General features: G+C 43.0%; 1 protein-coding gene across 4 annotated transcripts in view; it reads right to left on the bottom strand.

Moving 5' to 3' along the window:
• FBXW4 (F-box and WD repeat domain containing 4) overlaps positions 1-18,750 on the bottom strand; it is an 82,185-nt gene that overhangs the window by 40,892 nt on the left and 22,543 nt on the right. For all 4 annotated transcript variants that reach the window (XM_079137953.1, XM_079137952.1, XM_079137955.1 and 1 more), the window contains one exon: positions 14,181-14,275. In XM_079137953.1, the coding sequence (XP_078994079.1) occupies positions 14,181-14,275 (95 nt within the window). The remainder of the gene's footprint in view (positions 1-14,180; positions 14,276-18,750) is intronic.

Raw genomic sequence — 18,750 nt, 5'->3', positions numbered from 1 at the left:
GAGGCATAGCAAGTAAGGTAGTGGTCAACTGATTGATGTAAGTTTCCCAGAAAATCCTCATTTGCTCACCATCTTCTCTGGCCAGGTGCTGTACTCTTCCCTGGCTCCTAGTTCTCCTTGTGCTCTTCGATTGTTCCTCTTGTCTCTTTGAATCTTCTTGTCCTGCTATCTTTCTTTCTCTCTGCATTTTCCTTTGGTGCTAATCTCCATGTTATTTCTATTATTGTCTCCATGCGAAGGAGGCCTTCTGCATCTTGGCCCACTATCTGAGCCCCAGGACACCATTCCTGGCTATCTCTGGTCACAGGCTACTTGACTGTTCCATAAAAGAGTAATGGGTCTGTTCAAACCAGCACCTTGTCTGTCACCAGGCTCACAAAGGTCTCCTCCTAGTCTCTCCCCTCCCCTCCTACATGCATTCAGGACAGCCTTATAGTTCCCACTGTCCCGAGGATCCAGTGCACCACTGGAAAAATGTCCAGCCTCAGTCTTTTCCCTCCAGAGAATCCTGCACACTATGCCACATTAATCATTAAACTACTCCAATCTGGTCAGCGGTCATCCATGGTTACCTATATTCCTCAAGATATATTCAAACTTGGCTCTTCAAAACCTTCCAAACCTGGCCCCCAAACTTTCCCTTCAGCCAGCCAAATGTGTCCACCCTGAGCCCCAAACCTATCTTCAGCTTCTTCATCCCTTTTTATGTTTTTTTCTCATACCAGTTCCCTTGTCTGAAGTTACCTTCTGCAGTGTAAATGGGACTTTGTACTAGACCCACTTCAAACTCCAAAGCAACCGGATTAAACAAAGCTATTGCTTTCCTCTGATTTCCTGCAGACAAATAGCCCCAACAGCAATGCACTCATACTACATATACGCCAGAACACCTTGCTGTTGAATGCATGTACCCAACTATGCTACAACCTCCTGGACAGTGCAAACTACTTCATGGGCTTCCTGCTCCCCATCTGACTGCACGACGGCATTTAATACATCTACAACTCATCTGAGACAGATGAGTTACAGATAAAAATAGTTCTGAATTTATACATCTAATTTTTTTTAAAATTCCAGTTATTTTTGCTTATTTCTTTTCCCAAAAAGGGTCCCAAGCAAAAAACTTGTGTGTAAGTAAAAGTAAGGAAGGGTCTTTTGGAATGATGAGAATATTCTAAAACTGAATTATGGTGCATAACTCTATAAATTTGCTAAAAATCAGAAAACTGCACACTTAATTGTACATTTAAATGGCTCAACTTTATGTTTTATAAATTATACTTCAATAAAGCTGTTTACAATAAAAAGTAAAGGTAGGTCCATGTATCCCTAATTTAAATAATTATGTAAGGAAAAATTCCTTCCATAATTGCCTGATATTGAAATAAATGTTTATATGTAATTTATGTTCTCTCTTATTATGAAACAGGCTAATTATAAAAAAATTAAATACAAAAAGTAAAAAGAAACTAAATATCAATAGAAATCTAACACTTGATAAATATTCCTGAGGTGATATTTAAATTATCATACTATTTTGTGACCTTCTTTCATTCCACAATCTGTTATGATATCTTTTAGGGTCAATAAATATATATCTATATCATTCTTTTAAAGGCTACATAGTATTGTATTGAGTGAATGCAGGGTAAACATTTAAGCAAACTCATGGATATTGGTGTGTACCTGATGTAAGTCTTTAGACCTATATCTTGCAACTTGTCTGGTTATTGCCTTAGGTTAAATTCCTAGAAGTGGAATTTATCTGTTGAAAGTTTTTCACATTCCTATTTTGATACACTCAGCCAACCTAATATAATTTTAAAACTCTGACTTTTTCTCTCCTTATTCTTGGACATGCCATTACCAGTCTGTAAAGAAGGATTTTCCTGGCCACATATTTCTAACAAGTAGAAGAATCTTTTGAATAATCTAGGATTTTTTCCTATTAATTTTTAAAAAATTCTCAACCCCAACTCACCCTGGGCACTAGTGTCAAACCAGCAGAAAAAGGAGAATACTTCAGACACATTAACCTATGTGTTCCCCTCTCTTTGCCAAATGTAACAAGTCTCACTCTTCTTTCCTCCTTTAGATACAGGAGGAAGAGACATAGACTGGGCCAGGATGGCTAATGCTATAGCTGCAACAAGACAGAAAATAGCAGGGAAAGAGAAATACCCTGCAAGAATAGAATCCTCAGAAGGAGGGATGGGGCCACGTGCTTTGTGCTGGCAACTCTCTCTGTGGCCCCAGAGATCATGGTACAGTAAGCCTGAAGTAAGAAGTTATGCCAGTGATGGCAATTAAATCTAGACAGAAACCTATTGGGGGACTGTGCTTCTGATATGCCAGAGTTTTGGCCAGGCATCATGAGCCTGACCTGGGACAAGTTTCAAGCTAATTTCCCTTTCAAAATTCCTTAATGGGGCTGGGTCTGTAGCTCAGGGGTAGGCGCTTGCCTCCCATGCATGAGGCTCTGCGTTCAATATCCAGCACAGCAGGGAAAAAGGGAAAAAAAAAAATCCTTGATTCATGAAGAAGGGAGAGAGGGTCACTCTGGTGGCCACTGGCAAAAAAGAGGTACATGTCACCTTACCCCTCACATCTAAGCCTGTCCTTCAGCCAATGTATGCTGTGTATACAATGAAGCCCCAAATGAAGGAGGCAAATAGGACCCCGTAGTTAAGCAGTGGTCTCTACTAATGGGGCACATTTATACTTGGGAATGTTCGCCCTCCACAAAGCCTTCAGTTCCCTTTTCATGTCTCCCTGTCAAGCTCAACAGTTAGAAAGAAACCAGTATGGAGCTTCTCACCTGATCTCTTGCTATGCCAGCGCAAGGCCAGTGGAGGCCACCCCTGACATCCTCACCTCCAGCATAAACCAAAGCATCCAAAGGCAACAAAGACATAAGCGTATCCAGTCTGAAAGCAGAAAGTCATGGATGGAGAAGCATGGGGAATGAAGAGAGGAAAAGAACCTAGTAACTTCACGGTCTGCTTATCAAGCATACCCACTGGTGTTACAAGGACTAGAGAAGATCCCTGGCTTTAACACCTTCTCAAAGCAGGCAAGCTCCTGCCTTTGAGATGCACACTCTTCAGCTTGCATGTGGGAGCTCCAATACCCAGCATCAATGTATACATTTTCTAAAGCACACTGACTCTAGATGGGGCTGCTGTAAAGATTGAAATACCACACTATGGCCACCACAGCCATTGTTCTAAAAGCTGGATTATGACTTTGCTGCAGGCAGGAGCAGAGGAGAAGACAGCAAGGCAAGCTGAGCAGGTCCGGAGACAGGTCTGAACATGAGTACAAGGAAAGCATAAGGGAAAAATCACAGTAAATTGTGATTTTAAATTATTTTACTCTGCTCAAAGACTCTCTCTCTTTACTTCAAAATTTCTCCTGCAAATTAAGACACTGCTCATAATCTTCAATTTTAGCACATCACAACTGGCATTCCACCTGTCCCCTCTACACTTTTTGGTGCCCATTCATGTTTTTAATTTGCATTGCAAACTATGAAAAAGGAAAGCTTCTGCAAAAAGCAATTTCCTGGGCCAGCGGCTCCTGAACTAATATTCCCTTTGCAATTACCATGGCTTCTACTTTCAGGTACTCACTTCCCTCCTCCCTCTGCTCCTCCCACCCTTGTCAGCACCTCACATAGGCTTGAGTCAAACCTCTCTGATGGAGTGCCACAGTCCAGATCACTCACTGCCTCCTATGAAAATGTCCTACTCAGAAAGTGGAGCAAGAAAAAGCTTAGAAAAGTGCAAGGATCTTGGGTAATCAGCCTACTAGGGCACACCAGAGACACAGGCATTGTATCTTCAACAACAGGTACCTCCCACAAGACAGGAGAGAAAACCCCTACTCCCCAAAGTTCATAATCTGAAACTTCTAGAGAATACTGTTCAAGAAACTGCTATACCTGCCTGCTACAGTGGAACAATACTGTAATCCCAGTGAATTAGGAGGCTGAGGTAGGAGGATCAAAAGTTCAAAGTCAGCCTCAGCAATTTAGCAAGGCTCTAAGAAACTTAGAGAGACCCTGTCTCAAAATAAAAAATAAGGGCTTGGGAGATAGCTTAGTTGGTAAAGTGCTTGCCTCGCAAGCACAAGGCCCTGGGTTCAATCCCCAGTACCGCATAAATAAATAAATAAACAAACAAATAATTTTTTAAAAAAGCTATGGGGAATAGCTTGGTAGTAAAGTACCTTTGAATTAAATCCAAAAAAAGGAAGAAAGGACAGAGGAAAGAGAAATTGCTAGAAAAGCACAGGGATTAGCAGACATTCAGCCCATACAGAGAGAGATCTTGTAGTATGGGTCTGAAGGAAGAGCCCAATACATTCATTGGTTTGCTTATGCATAAACAAATTGTCATCTTGCATAGAAATTCTAGTGGCACAGCAAAATTCAGAATCAAGACAAAATTCTGTGATTCACAGCATCTTTATAGCCAGTTTCCCGTATCAATAGTGCCAGCATATTCCACTGCTGATGGCACACACAGGAGCCCTTCTTCTTCTTGATGGTGTAAGGAAAATGTTCCAACCCTTGTGTCCTACGCCCCAACTACCAAATGGAACTACATAATAATGAAACTCACTGAGGCTCACTGACTTGGGAAAACTGTCACAGGTAGCCTTGTAAAGCCATGCGTCCCTGTCCTGAACTCGGAATAGGAAGAAATACAACTGGCACCATGGACTGTCACCTGGAAATCCCAGGGACCAGGACACTGAAAGATGAAAAGGGGTGTGTGGGGGGCTGATTTCAAAAAGAAATTTTATTTGAAATGAAAAGGAAAACAAGGAAGCTAAGACTTGACTCCAAGCTGAAATATTGAAATTTGCTGAAAATAGCCTGAGAGCCACCCCCTAACTGCAGGAGGATGGGGTGATCCTTCCACTTCCAACATGATCCACTCCCCTCAAACATACAATCGCTACTCATCTAGCCATAGTCTCTATATTGCCCTTTTCCATTATTCCCACTACAAACCCCACCCCAGTCCCCAGTCTACGTACAAGAGTAAGCTCCATTGGCTCAAAAAACTAAAAGCACAGATTTTCATGAAGATTCCTCTTTTGACTGATCTGAGTGTTACCACTAACAGGTGGGGAAATCTTCTCAAATGTACAAGTATTATCATGACAAGGCCACTGGAACGGATCAGTGCCATAAGTCAGACAGGGCTAGAAGCTTCCGCTTCACCATCGGGTTCCTCTTTAGCCTTGACAGATCAAACTCTAAGCCGAAGCAGGCTACAGAGATCAGTTCAGTCTCCGAGCCAAAGGTCTTCACAGTGAGGGACCAAAGCTGCCCTGGCAGGGCCTCTGCCGGCTGTGTCCCAGATTAATCACCAACAGGCAGGGCCTGCACACTAGCCTGCAATCTGAGCCCAAGTGGCACCTGCAGAGGGGTTGCCCCAGCACTTCCCTCACTCCCCTTGGGCAGGACTCCAAGGCGTGAGGGTATCCACCTGTTGACAAGGTTACCTGGGACAAGAGGGCAAGATATTCAGCCACCTTCAACCCAGTAGATAAGTCATGGATGGTTTGAATGGCTTAGTGAAACAAAGAGGAAATATATGGTGACTAGGCAGTGAAGTCAAGGCCCCAGGAGAAAAAGTTCTCAGCCTCTGAAAGGAAAGAGAAAAGTTCCATTGCACTGTAAAGAAGAAATGTAGCCACCAACCACATTGGGTAAATAAAGCCTCAAGAGGGTGTGAACTCAGGAGCTGCCTCCTATGAATGGTCCACATTCTTGTCATCAACAGATCAACAGAATGTTGATGGGAAGGAGAGAGAACAGAGCAGATGTGATTCTTCAATACACCCTCAAATATGCCACTTATTCCACGTGAAAAAAGTTTGGAAACAAATTCACTCCTTGAGGGTATGGGGGAGATTACTCTGAATGCCAAGATCTGGAAGGTTTCCTTGAATGATCTCCTATATCAGTAAGCTGTTTCCAGCACAAGTACTGGTGGGAGCTAGTGATTAAGTGAAGTGTGTATACACACATTTTTCTAAGAATGCATTTTTTAGGACCAAAGAACCCTACTGTATTATAAATTCTTTGCAGACAGTGATCCCTTTTGCTACTACCCTAAGAGTAAGTATAGTAAGGCGAAATATTTATGAGGTTAAAAAATAATAATCAAAAGTAAAAAGATTAACATGGAGAGTCCTGTATCTTTGAACAATCAGTCCCAGACCCTAACTTGCTATGAAGAGAAACTACTGGGATGGATGGACTACACCCTTCCCACCTGGCCATGGCCCAAGGGAAGGAAGGGTGGGAGGGTCAGAGTTGGATCAAAGTGTGTCCCTTGAAGGGCAAAGAAAAGCATAGGTCAGAGAAGAGGAGAAGGAGCCCTACAAGCACCTTCATTTAAGGAATAACACCCCCATCCTGACTGTCACAGCTTGTACCTCCAGAGCTTCATCCCCAGAACTTCCTTTGAACCTCCGGCTACAACCCAGAGTTAGGACAGAGTAGTGGCTACAATTACACACTTGCTTGGGGAGTGGGGGTGCTGCATGTGACAGGCCATGAAAGGTCCCTGCCTATAAAACAGCCTGGAAAACAAACCCTTAATTTAAATGTTAATGAAAGTGCTGTGGCGACATCAGAGGCTTCCCGGCTGCTTAGAGGGCTGCTCAGAGAACAGCTACACCAGCCACAGAATTTATGGCTCCCCTTCACCCTCCCGCCTCCCTCTCTGCCTCATCACACACTGAAGTTTAAAGAGTTTAAAAAAAAAAAGAAAGAAAGAAAGAGAGAAAAAGGGGGAAAAAAATCCTAATTTTAAAATTAACTCCATGTTTCCACCTTGTGATGTGATTGCTAAATTATCTGTCAGCAGAACAATGATCAAAGGTGGAAACATAGGCACACAGCACATACAACCAAGGACAGCCAGCAGCCAAGACAGGAAAATCTACTTCTCTTCTCAATGAGAGTAGAGAAACAGGGCTGTAGGCAGCAGGAGGAAGAGACTGATCCCTCCATACTATTTTTTAATTGACACATATTTGCACATATTTATGGGGTCCAATACAATAGTTTCATACCTGCATAGATATGTAGTAATCAAACCTGAGTAATTAGCATTTCTGTCTCCCCAAACATTTATCATTTCCATGTGTTCAAGATCTTTGAAATATTCTTCTCTAGTTCTTTTGAAATGTATCATAAATCACTGAAGACGACAGTTACCCTGCTGTGTTACTGGAAAGGATTCCTCCTATCTGTGTCCCTTCAGCTCTCTTGAGCTCCCATCTGAGAACTTTCCACATTGTACTACCTACTTTACCTGCCTGTCTCTCCCCTCAGTACCATCTAATTCACAGTGGTTTCTCTGTGACAGTAGGGCTAACAGCAATGCCTAAGTAGTGTCCAGAAAGAAAAAGAGGGGCTGGGGATATAGCTCAGTTGGTAGAATGCTTGCCTCACATGAACAAGACCCTGGGTTCAATCCACAGCACCACAAAAAAAAAAAAAAAAAAAAAAAAAAAAGAGAGAGAGAGAGGAGGAGAGAGGGAGGGAGGAGGAAGTAGAAAAGGCAAGTAGAGAGAAAAAGGGAGAGAATCAGAAGTCCAACACTGAGGCCAAAGGATGGAAATGGCTCCCTGCTATCAGGGTCAGAGTCTCAATGCATCAATTCTGTACTCATATCTGGCCCTCTCCTTCTGTTTCTATTTGTAAGTGTTTATTTAAGTTAGTGTGTGTGTGTGTGTGTGTGTGTGTGTGTGTGTGTGTGTGTGTGTGTGTGTGTGTGTGATGAGTATTTATTATTATACATTTTTAAATTTGTGCATTTCCCTTTTCTTTCTTTCGTTCTTTCTTTTTTTTTTTTTTTTTTAATTTGTTCTTTTTTAAGTTAGCCCTTGAAAAGTGAGCCATGCTGGCCAGGGTAGAAGCTACTCCCACAAATGGATTCTGGACCAACCAGGACTGGGAGGGTGCTGGTCTCAGGCCAGCAGCCCTGCACATGAGTCTCTCTGTTCCCATTCTGCCCTGTATAATGGCTGAAATCCAGGATCTCAAAGAACTGAAACCCATCCCTGTGATGTTTGGAACTTGCTTCTGATGAATATGATGCCTGAGAGGTTTGGGTTTCATAGGCAATGAATGCTAGGGTGAAGGGCACTGCACTGAGACTTAGCAGGACCTGACTCCAATTCAATGGCACCCCATACTATGCCTTTCCAAGATTAGCTCATTTCAGTCTGGACCAGTGGGCCATCTACCACTACCAGAGCTTCTATCTTCCTTCAGGTGTCATTATGTCCCTTCCAGCCATGCCAGCCCCTGGTCCCTCCATGGTTTCTTTGTGCCTTTGACGTCGCTCATCCAGGGACACCACATGCAGAATGCTCCCTACTATGCTCTGCTGTGGTGAAGGGAGACACCAAGTCACTCCTTGCCTAGCTCTTTAGGTCTCCTTTCCACTGAAGGCCCCAGAAGGAGAACACAGGGATCCCTGAGATAGTTATGGTCTACACATGCCACCAGGAGGACCAGCTACACGGTGAAGCACTAGAAAGTCACTCATTGATCTTTCTCCAGGTTATCAAGGCTAAGGAGTTCCTTCACACCAACTGTCCACTGCCACCCAGAAAAAGAAAAACTAAAGACACAATCTTTATTTTTTATTCTTTACCCTCTCAAAGCACAGAGTGAGTAACGAAGGCTGGGGCCAGAGGATTGCTGCACCACTGGAAACAACAGAATTCACACTGAAGGCTGGCTGCTTCTTTTTCCAGTCCTTTACACCTCCCTGTGAGAGCACACTCCACATGCAAGTTCCTTTTAGTAAAGAAAGATGCATTTCAGCAAACTAGTGGGGAGCGTCTACCACACACAGAACACAGTAAACCCTGTTGCAGCTGGAACAAACAGCCTGCTTGCTCTCCCAGAATCCCCACCCCCTACTGAACAGTGCACAGTGACTGCTTTCCTTCCAGACTTGCCCTCACCTCTGGAAGAAATGAAGCAAGAAGGGGCAGCTCCTTCATTGAAACCCCCCAGAGGCTGCAACTCACTTTACAAATTTGAATCGGTACATTTCATGGAGACTTGGACTAATCCCCCCAAAAACAAACAGGCCACCACAGTGAGCAAAGTTACACAAGATTATATTGTATATTTAATAACACAGTTAAGTCAAGTTTCTACACCTATACCACAGTTAAGTCAAGTTTCTACACCTATACCACACATATATTTCCCTGATGACAGAGCAGGAGAGGAGGGATTAAAACCCAAGAGTCCTGGGAAGTCTTCCTGACCACACTCACCAACATGACAGCAGCACTGTTCACAGATGGGAAGAGGGCTCTGTAGAATACCTTTTTTTCTTGCAGGGCAATAGACATGTTATCTGCAGAGGAAGGCAGAGGTGCGCACGCCTCTCTCTTCCCCTCCCAGACAATCAGGGCAGGGGGGTCTTCAGATTCATTTCACCAGAGGTTCCACATTGCTGGTTGGAGAAGTTTGAAAACTGAGGGTTTATGTACATAGGCATCTCCAGAACGGTGCATCATTCACAGCCACCTGAGTGGGTCCAGCCTCTCCTGCACACCACCTTCCCCCACCATTCTCTAGCTCAGCTCCTGCCTTCAGGAAGAAAGGATGTTCCCACAGAGACTTTCAAGGGCCACAGCTACCACCCAAGAGGCTGGAGAGTAAGGCACAGCAATGATACAGAGGCCTGCCTGTGGCTCCCCTCAGCACATAGTATAGGCAACAGGCTAGAGACAGCACAGACTGCAGCCTCTTCTGCCCCACCCTGCATATTTCCCTGAAGTGATATTCCCTGAGCCTCAATTTACCCCTCTGTCCAAAAGATAATAACACCTCCCTCCCCCAGTCAGAAATGGTCTAGGCTTAAGGCAGTTAGTCTAGTCTAGCAAGTGTTACAATGATGTATCTACCCTATTCCCACCACTGAGTAAGATCCTGGGATGGCTGCCACATAGCAAGTATTCAGAAAACACAGGGAGTGAGGTGAAAGGGGGATAAGAAAGGAAGAGATGGGAAGTAGAAAGGAACGAAGTTAAGTCCTCAACAGTTCTGCATGTCCTTGCTCTTGAGTATTAATTTACTAACTTTACTCTGCCGGAAATAATTTTTAAATGACAATCAAATATATTACACATTTTAAAAAAAACTGCTTTTCTGTTTTACTCACAGGAAAGTCCTCAGAATTCAAAGTGACTGCAGGTTGTACAGCTGCAGTCAATTGAGCTGGGTGTATTCCTGCCCTATAACTACATTCAGACAGACCCTTCCACCCCAGGCACACCCTGCCACCTCAACCATTCTTCTTTCACTCATCTAACAGCTTGGGGTGGAATTTCCTCTATAGGAAGAGGGCCTCATTCATAAGGCATGAATCTTGAAAGCAGGATTTTTAAAAAAAATTTTTTTAGTTGGTAATGGACATTTATTTATTTGCAGTGCTGAGAATCGAACCCAGCGCCTTGCATGTGCGAGGCAAGCATTCTGATACTGAGCCACAACCCCAGCCTCGAAAACAGGATTATTAGTGTCAGAACAATAAGAGGGGTAGTAGGCGGGCACAAGGGAGACAGAGGAAAAGGTCCTTGTCTGACATATTCTTCAGAACCTACTGTTTTCTTTCTGCATTTTCTGAGTATCTAAACACAGCTCTTAACACATAAGAGGTATTAAATATCCCCACTTTTACAAATCAAGAATTCAAGGTCACCAAAGAAAACAACACTTGGACAGAGGACAGAACACCTGCTTTCTCATGGTCAATAGCACCTCTTAAGCTGGAAGCTTGAGGTTCCATGTTTCTTACTACAAGTGACTAAGTACAAACATAAGAAGCAGAACCCTTGCATCAAAGGCAGGTAAAGTGAATAGGTCTGATGAATCGTTTTAAATAAAGAAAGAAATTAATCAAGGAAAGAGCTGAGCTAAATGTCTCTTAAATATCAAGGTTCCATGTAACTATACAAGGAAACAATGAGGGGCTGAGAAATTGGCAGGTAAAGGGGGAGGACCTGGAGAACAGCTGCTGCCCACATCCCCTCATGTTCTTCATGAGGGGTCCAGGGTCATATCACATTAGTGATATGACAATCAACAGGAATGGTGGCAGGGACAGGAACAGAAGGCAGTGGCTGAGGCATGGACAATCCAGGGAAAAAAGAAGAGAGAAGAAAGGTTCCTGCTGAGTCTCTTCTTGAGTAGTGTAACTCCCTGTGGGTCTGAAGAAGCCCAGAGAAGCCTACAGAATACACTTGAGAGCAGCTGAAGTCACTAAGCAAATATTATACCAGATAAGAGCGCATTCTTTTCAGAGTCTTTTCACATACATTATTTCAGGTCATTTTCACAGTAATCTAGCAAGGTTTGTAAAGAAAAGAGTATTCACACTTAATAGATGGGGAAGTGAAGGCTAAAGGGAATGACTTACCTAGGCCACCCTGCAAGCAGTGGGCAAAGCAGAGCCCCCAGACTGCTCTAGACAACAGACCCTGAGGCTTAGAGTCAGAGCCTCCCAATGTTGGATGAGTTTATTAAAAGGATCAAAGTCATGAACACAATAAAAAGAAATGAATCTAATAATAAAGTATAAAAATCTTAGCCCAGTCTATTCTCTGGATAAGAGAAAAGAGAGCAGAGATAACACCAGCACATACCCTGGTCATCTGGTATAAAGACAGAATCCCAAATACAAACTATTTTAAGAGTTCAAGTCATCATCTGTGAAGCTGGGGGGAAAGCCATCTCAGAACTGTGGGTCAGAGCCGGGCACAGAGGTGCATGCCTGTAATCCCACAGACTCGGGAGGCTGAGGCAGGAGGATCATGACTTCAAACCCAACCTCAGCAACTTAGGCCCTGAGGAACTCAGCAAGACTCTGCCTCTAATAAAATATTTAAAAAGGTCTGGGGATGTGGCTCAGTGATTAAGAGCCCCTGGGTTCAATCCCTGGTACCTCCCAAAAATACCAAAAACTAAAACAAACTGTGGGTCAGCAGCCGAACAGCTAACTATGAACAAAAGAACCATCCAGGACCAAGAAAATACATCAAGAAAACTCTAAAGAAGACTGAGAAGAAAACATAGGCCCCAGATCTTCACTAAAAATGAAGTGAAATGAGGACTTAGCAGAGGGTCTGCACAGAGCAGATAACTAGGAACTAGCAGATGATTGTCAGCTGCAAGGAATGGCAGCAGTCATACAGTAGTTAGGAACATCAGAGAGCTAGGTCCTTCCTTCCCCAAAGCCAGTCTCCAAGTTGTGCCCCAAAACTCAACTCAGTTTATTGTGATCTCAAATGCTTCTTGAGATCTCTTTTATTGGCACCATCTGCAATGGGTGTTGTGCTCTCTTCTGTTGAGAGGTAGCCTAACACATGCCAGAGGAGGTAGCTGGAGTAGAGGACGCTGGTGTTGGGGGGGATAGGGGAGAACCTATCTGTGCTCTCTGGCCTCAATTCACATGTAGGAGACACATGGACCTGAAGCACTTCCTCCACCACCAATGCATCCTGGTTTTCTGAAGCCAGCATAAGTCCATAGACAACTACTAGGCAAAGTCTCTAGCATACCTGTCACCTCCCATACACTGTCCTGCCTTCTTTTAATCCTTATGCATACCTAGCCCATAAGGCCTACACCTGGCTAATGGACTTTACAAAGGGCACTATGAGGGAGAAACTGAGGAGACAAAGCTGGATGGCTCCATTTTCCACCTCTGCTCCCACACACTTAGCCTCTCCACTCCCCACTAGTCTTCCTTCCCTCTTTCTAGGGTTGCTGGAATGATTTGTTCTGAACAGCGACAGGTTTATAGGTTAGCCGACACCTCTGCTCTGTGGAATTTTAATTAACTTCTCCCATCGTCAATATGCTAAGGAATGGGGTCTCCATTTTCTAGGGTCAGCAATGTGTTTCAGGTCCTGCTATATCAGCCGTCAAATTGAAGAATTAATGACGTGGCTAATCGGCTCTAATTCTTAAGAAGAAAAAAGTTTGAAAGGGAGTTGTAGAAGGGAGCAGGAGGAGGGGTGCAGGCTCTATGGGGTGAGGAGAAAGAGGTTGAAAGAGGCTGAGGAAAGGGGGGACTAACTCGCTCATAAAACAAGTGACTAATGAAACCCAGTGCTGGAGTGTAGCAGTTCTCCAGCTTTCCCAATTCCATTCAGGTGTGGAGTGAGGGACGAAGATGGGGAAGACCCTAGGAATTACTGTGACTTAAAGGGTACAGGAGAGAGGCAGTGTATCCTGCTAGGGAGGACAGAGACCCTGACTTGGTTCAGGAGAGCTGAGAAGGCAGAAGTCGAGCTGGGCATGATGGTGCACACCTATAATCCCGGCAACTTGGGAGGCTGAGGCAAGAGTATTGCAAGTTTGAGGCCAGTTTTAGTAACTTAGTAAGGCCCTAAGCAACTTGGTAAGACCCTATCTCAAAATAAAAAATGAAAAAGAGTTGGGGATTTAACTCAGTGGTAAAGTGCTCCTGGGTTCAATCTCCAGTACTGACAGTGTGGTGGGCACATAAGGGGGGACCAGAAGTCGAGACACAAAGTTCACTTGTTTAAAGGGTAGGGTAAAACCATCATTAAAAATGTTGCACTTCTGCTACATTGTCAGTTTCTGTTTCTCCACATCTATGCCTTTGGATGAGGGCCTACTAGGATACAGGACCTGAGCCTCTCCTGACAACTCGAGCCTAAAAGGGATAAGTCAGGGACAACTTCCAGAAGAAACAAAGCAGAAATGTGAGTCATGACAGCAGACTAGCTGCTGCTTTCACCTCCCAGGGATGCTGAGAGGCATCTGCTTTGGAGCAATCCCAGAGGGCATCTACTCTGGAAAGAACACCCCTGGTCACAGCTGGACTCTTAATTACATTCCAATATGGTATTTTTTTCCTTAATATTTCTGAGGTTAGGTGCTTAGGAAATTAGCTCCTGGAAAGTTATCTCAACTCCATGAAAATATGAAAGGGCTTAAAAACCTGAAGTCTCTGGAGAATTAAAAAAATCTCCAAGAGAGTGGCTCAAAGCAACCTAGAATACACAGTTGGAAGATTTTCTAGCTCATCTAAACTAGTAAAACAAAAACATTATAATATAAGACAAAATTACATCCAAAAATGACCCCTTACCTGAGCAATGGGCTGACAGCAATGGACCAGACTCTGTCTTCAGTCTGGATGGTGTGTAAGCACTGCCCCAGTCGGCCTGAGGCCAAAGGCCACACCTGGAAACAGGAGAGGAGATGCTCTCATTGGCATTGCCTGGGATTAAAGGAGAGACAAAGTATAGCAGGTAGGGATGACTGTACATAAGGTGGTGGGGAAATGGAGAATCCTTTCTGTCCTGTACACACAGAGTTCAGGGTATCAGCAGAGAGGCCTCTCCAGCCTGTGGCTTACCTACCAGTCAGACAGACTGTAACTCCCCATTCTAACTACCTTCTTTTATTTCTGCCCAAGAACCTTCACATACCAGTCGATTTTATACCAGGGAATTAGAAGTTCCACATTCCTCAGCTGAGATTTGACTAGGAAAAGGGTAGGCAAATGGGGCCTGCCTCACTCAGCAATAGCCCTCCACCCCCACCCCCCCATGTTTGTGATATTCCTTACTTCTATCTCTCACCAAGAATTTACTTTGAGCAAGTAGGAGAGGAAGGAAGATCAAGATGCGGTAAGGGGAGGCATGAATAGTTAGAAGAGTAAAAAAAGAACTGCCAGAGAAGGAAAGAATGGAAGAGAGAGTCTTCAAAGCAGGAAGGTGGTGTGTTGTTGTTTGTTCATAATGCCCAGAATCCAATGCTATTCATGTCAGCAGGGAATTTAGCACCTAGTGTCACCAAAAGCAGCAGAAAAGCTTAGCTCTCTTAAGCTTCCATATCTCCTACAGGTTAAAAATATTGCTTGGAGCACATTATCTGGTCCCTATCAGTCAGGAATGTACATTAGCAGCCACTCTGGGCTTAACTCTAATCGACACTCACAGAGCCCTCTCAGCAGCCAATGCATTTAGAAATCTCCCCCCTCACCTCCCCTACCCGAGATGACACACACAGGAACATAAGCCTCTAACCAAATAGAAAAGAAACCTCAAATGTACAGGGCTGTCCCAAGACAGCAGCCACAGAGGGGATCCCAAGGCAGATGGATCAATGACCTCTCAAGGTCCCCACAGTGCTATAAGAGGAACACACCCAGTGCAGGCAGGACCTTAGATGGAAGAACTTTAAGGAAACATTCCTTCAGTTTAAGGGGTAGGTGATGGAGTGGGGGTGGTTCTGCTTTAGGGTCACATGGTATCTCTTCCCTATAAAAGGAGAAAGTGTTTCTTAGAGCTTCTGTGTGTGATGGGGGTTGGGGATGGGGTGATAGTATAGCTTTTCCCAACACTGGGGTAAGAAAACAAATTTAACAAGAAGATCCTAAATGAGGAAGGGAGGGGAAAACACCAAAAAACCAAAAACAAACAACAACAAAAAAGGTAATTACTACAATTTTTCCTGGAATGCCAGGATTCCAGTTTACTCTTTGAACTCTATTAGTCCATTTGACAATAACTGGATGTACTTCTGATAAACTGCTCCATCTTGGAAGACAGTTTTGACTTTTCCCTGCAATAAACTCCCTGGGAAGCAGGTTCTTGCTTATGGGGAGGGGGTGGACTCTAAGGATTCTAATTTACAAAATTTCTGGGGATAACCTAAGTACAAATCGACTAGTACCCTCCATAGAGAGGGTTGGTGGATTCCTAGATTCTGCAAACTGCAGAACAAGGTTCCAGGTCTCTGGGAGTGGCTCAGGAAGCACGTTGCCAATTCTGAGCATGACTTTGGGAATGTGACCCTCCCAACCCATCCCAGAAGCACAGCATCCTCCAGCAAACTGAGTATCCTGGTACCTGAAGGACAAGGAGCTGACACAGTATGCTGGTCATATCTTCACCCTCAATGGCCAAATTCAAAACAGACCCAACCTGGAAAAGACTCAGGGGAGAAGAGTACTTATGCAGCAGATTAGGGATAGCAAGAATTCTAATGCTGAGAATTTATCCTAAGAAAATAATTCCAAAACAAAGAAAAGTCTAAATGGTAAAATATTCCTTGCAGACTGTGGTTGCAGAAAAAGCATGTAGACTTTGGGATCTAGCCAATCTGGATTTGAACCCTAGTTGTTCCTTATTATCTTTGATTTTAGGGATGTTTCATAACTTCTTAGCCTCAGTTTCTTCATACATCAAATAAAAAATTATCCTTATCTCTCAGGATGTAGTGTGGAAAAGTAAAGGTAAGCATAAAGCACACCTCACAGTATTTGACATGTATCAGGCATTCAGTTAAGGTGATTCTTATTACAGGATCCTTGGATCCAGGAAAAAAATGGGTGCAAACATTCACCCACTAGAAAAAAATGGTAAGTAAATGATGGAATTTCCATTTTAAAGTCATTAAAGAAAACTCGAATAATTTGTATAATAATGAAAACCCTGGGCTGGGGATATAGCTCAGTTGGCAGAGTGCTTGCCTCACATGCACAAGGCCCTGGGTTCAATCCCAGCACCACAAAACAAAAAACAAAAAAATAATGAAAACCCTTATAAAATAGAGTAGATACAGGAGAGAGAGGATAGTACTGGGGATTGAAATTGAGCTAATTATGTTATATGCATTTATGAATTTATCAAAATAAGTCCAATTATGTATAACTATAACGCACTAAAAAAAAAATAAGGTAAATACAGCAGGGTATGCTGGGTAGCAAAAACATATTACGAATAGAATTATGTTAGGAAAAATTTACCTCAAAGGATAAAGTAAGAAAAATGAACCAATACCTTGTTACAATCTACATCATTACAAAATAAGCAAATCTGTGCTTTGAAAAATGACTAAAATCAGATAAGAAAACCAGCTCAAGTGCTCCCTCCTTCTTAAAGTTCCCCCTTCCCAACCAGTGTGCTCTCTCCATCCTCAGAACTTTCTGACTCTTCCCAAGAGCCTTATACTTCATAGTCCTGGCCACTTCCCATCAGTTTCAGGGACAAGTGCACATGTTTCAGCTCCCCTTGAGTACAGAGGCTGCATCTTCCTCATCTTTGAAGATCTGGGGTGCCTCGTGTACCAAGTCTCACAAACAATAAGAATGAATCAAACAACAGAGAAATGCATTGAACAATAGAGAAATAAAAGAGGAAATGGATTATCACCAGTATCAGCCCAAGCCACCAAAAACATAGGCTACAATTAATTGACATCTCAGGACAAAACTGGCCCTGCTAAATCCCAGAAAAGCAATCCAAAGTTAAAGATGGGCTAGGGTTGTGGTTCGGTGGTGGAGCGCTTGCCAGGCATGCATGAGGCACTAGGTTCAGACCTTAGCACCACATAAACAAATATATAAAGGTATTGTGTCCATCTACAACTTAAAAAAAAAAAGTAAGAAAATTCAAAACTGGGGGCTAAGAAGAAGAGAAGAAAGAAGGCTCTCTGCACAGATTTCCTAGTTCAGAAATCTTGCAAAGAGAATGTTTCTGTAATCACCCCATAAGACAAATTTATCTTTCCTAAAAGACAGTATATATTTGGGGAACTCCCAAAATTCAATGTATAGAGGTTTACAGGCAACCATTAGTTGTAAATTCCTATGTAGGTTTAGGTGTATTAGAAGCCTGAAGAAGTGGTTATAGACTTACTGATGCCTCTGAAAAGATATGGAGAGTTAGTTATAGACAAATTTGGGCCTGAAAAAGGAAGGTGGCTGAATGTAAAGACAACAACAAAAAGGAGGAAAACCCAAGCAGCATCCAGAAAGTCAGAAAAGATGAATTAGCTGGGAGGGCATTTGGGAACCCCCAAAGAGCAACCCACCTTTCAGGAGATGAAAAAGAATCAGAGAAGAGAATTCTGTCAATGACCCAAAAGAAATTCTGAAAAGGAAGAAGGTGAACTGTGTTGTAATTTTAGAAATAGAAAGTACTTATTTTAAATATTTTTAAAAATGTCACTAAAAAGGACTGATTTAATAACTTATATATGAAGTGAACCCACATGAAGTTGATAACATTCTTCAACAGTAAGTAGTCCATACCCTCAGATTGCTTTATGTGATCACAAAGCTCAGTTTTATACTGCTCTGGGTGTCAGACCACAGAGAATAAAAGAAAGAGATGTCATTAAAAAGGAGGAACTGGAAGAAGCCTGCAGGCATGACAGTAAGATTCCAGAATGAGATGGGAATATCTAGGTCACATATGCCACAAAATGTTACTATGCAAATTTACTTTTAAGCAGCATGGCAAGTTAAGGCCAATATCTTTGCAAGAAATGCAAACATAGTGACCAATCAAAAACATGACATAAATATGGGACAGGGGAAGAAGTAAGTGATAGGAAAATCAGTTTCCCTGTTGCTTCAAAACATTTGTGGGATTTTCCCCAAGTTTCCTGTGCTGGTGTGCATTCTGTCTAACTAAATACAAAATGAAAGGCAAAAAACTGCTAAGAGAGGGAACACATTTAGCTCTTCCTTTTCATGAATTAGCAACATGAAGAAGTAAACACTAGAGGGTATACAGAATCAGAAAAGTTACTGAATAAAGACTGCAACTTCCCTCTCCCTGCATGACTTAGTGGCCCATTTGCTGACACCAGCAAGCATTTTGCTCCTGTTAGCACTATGGAGTCTCTGGATGCTATAAAATAGA

The sequence above is a fragment of the Sciurus vulgaris genome, assembly GCF_902686455.1.
Source record: "Sciurus vulgaris genome assembly, chromosome: 4".
Classification (NCBI taxonomy): domain Eukaryota; kingdom Metazoa; phylum Chordata; class Mammalia; order Rodentia; family Sciuridae; genus Sciurus; species Sciurus vulgaris.
The sequence above is the reverse complement of the archived record's forward strand: the minus strand, read 5'-3'. Positions and strand labels throughout refer to the sequence as shown.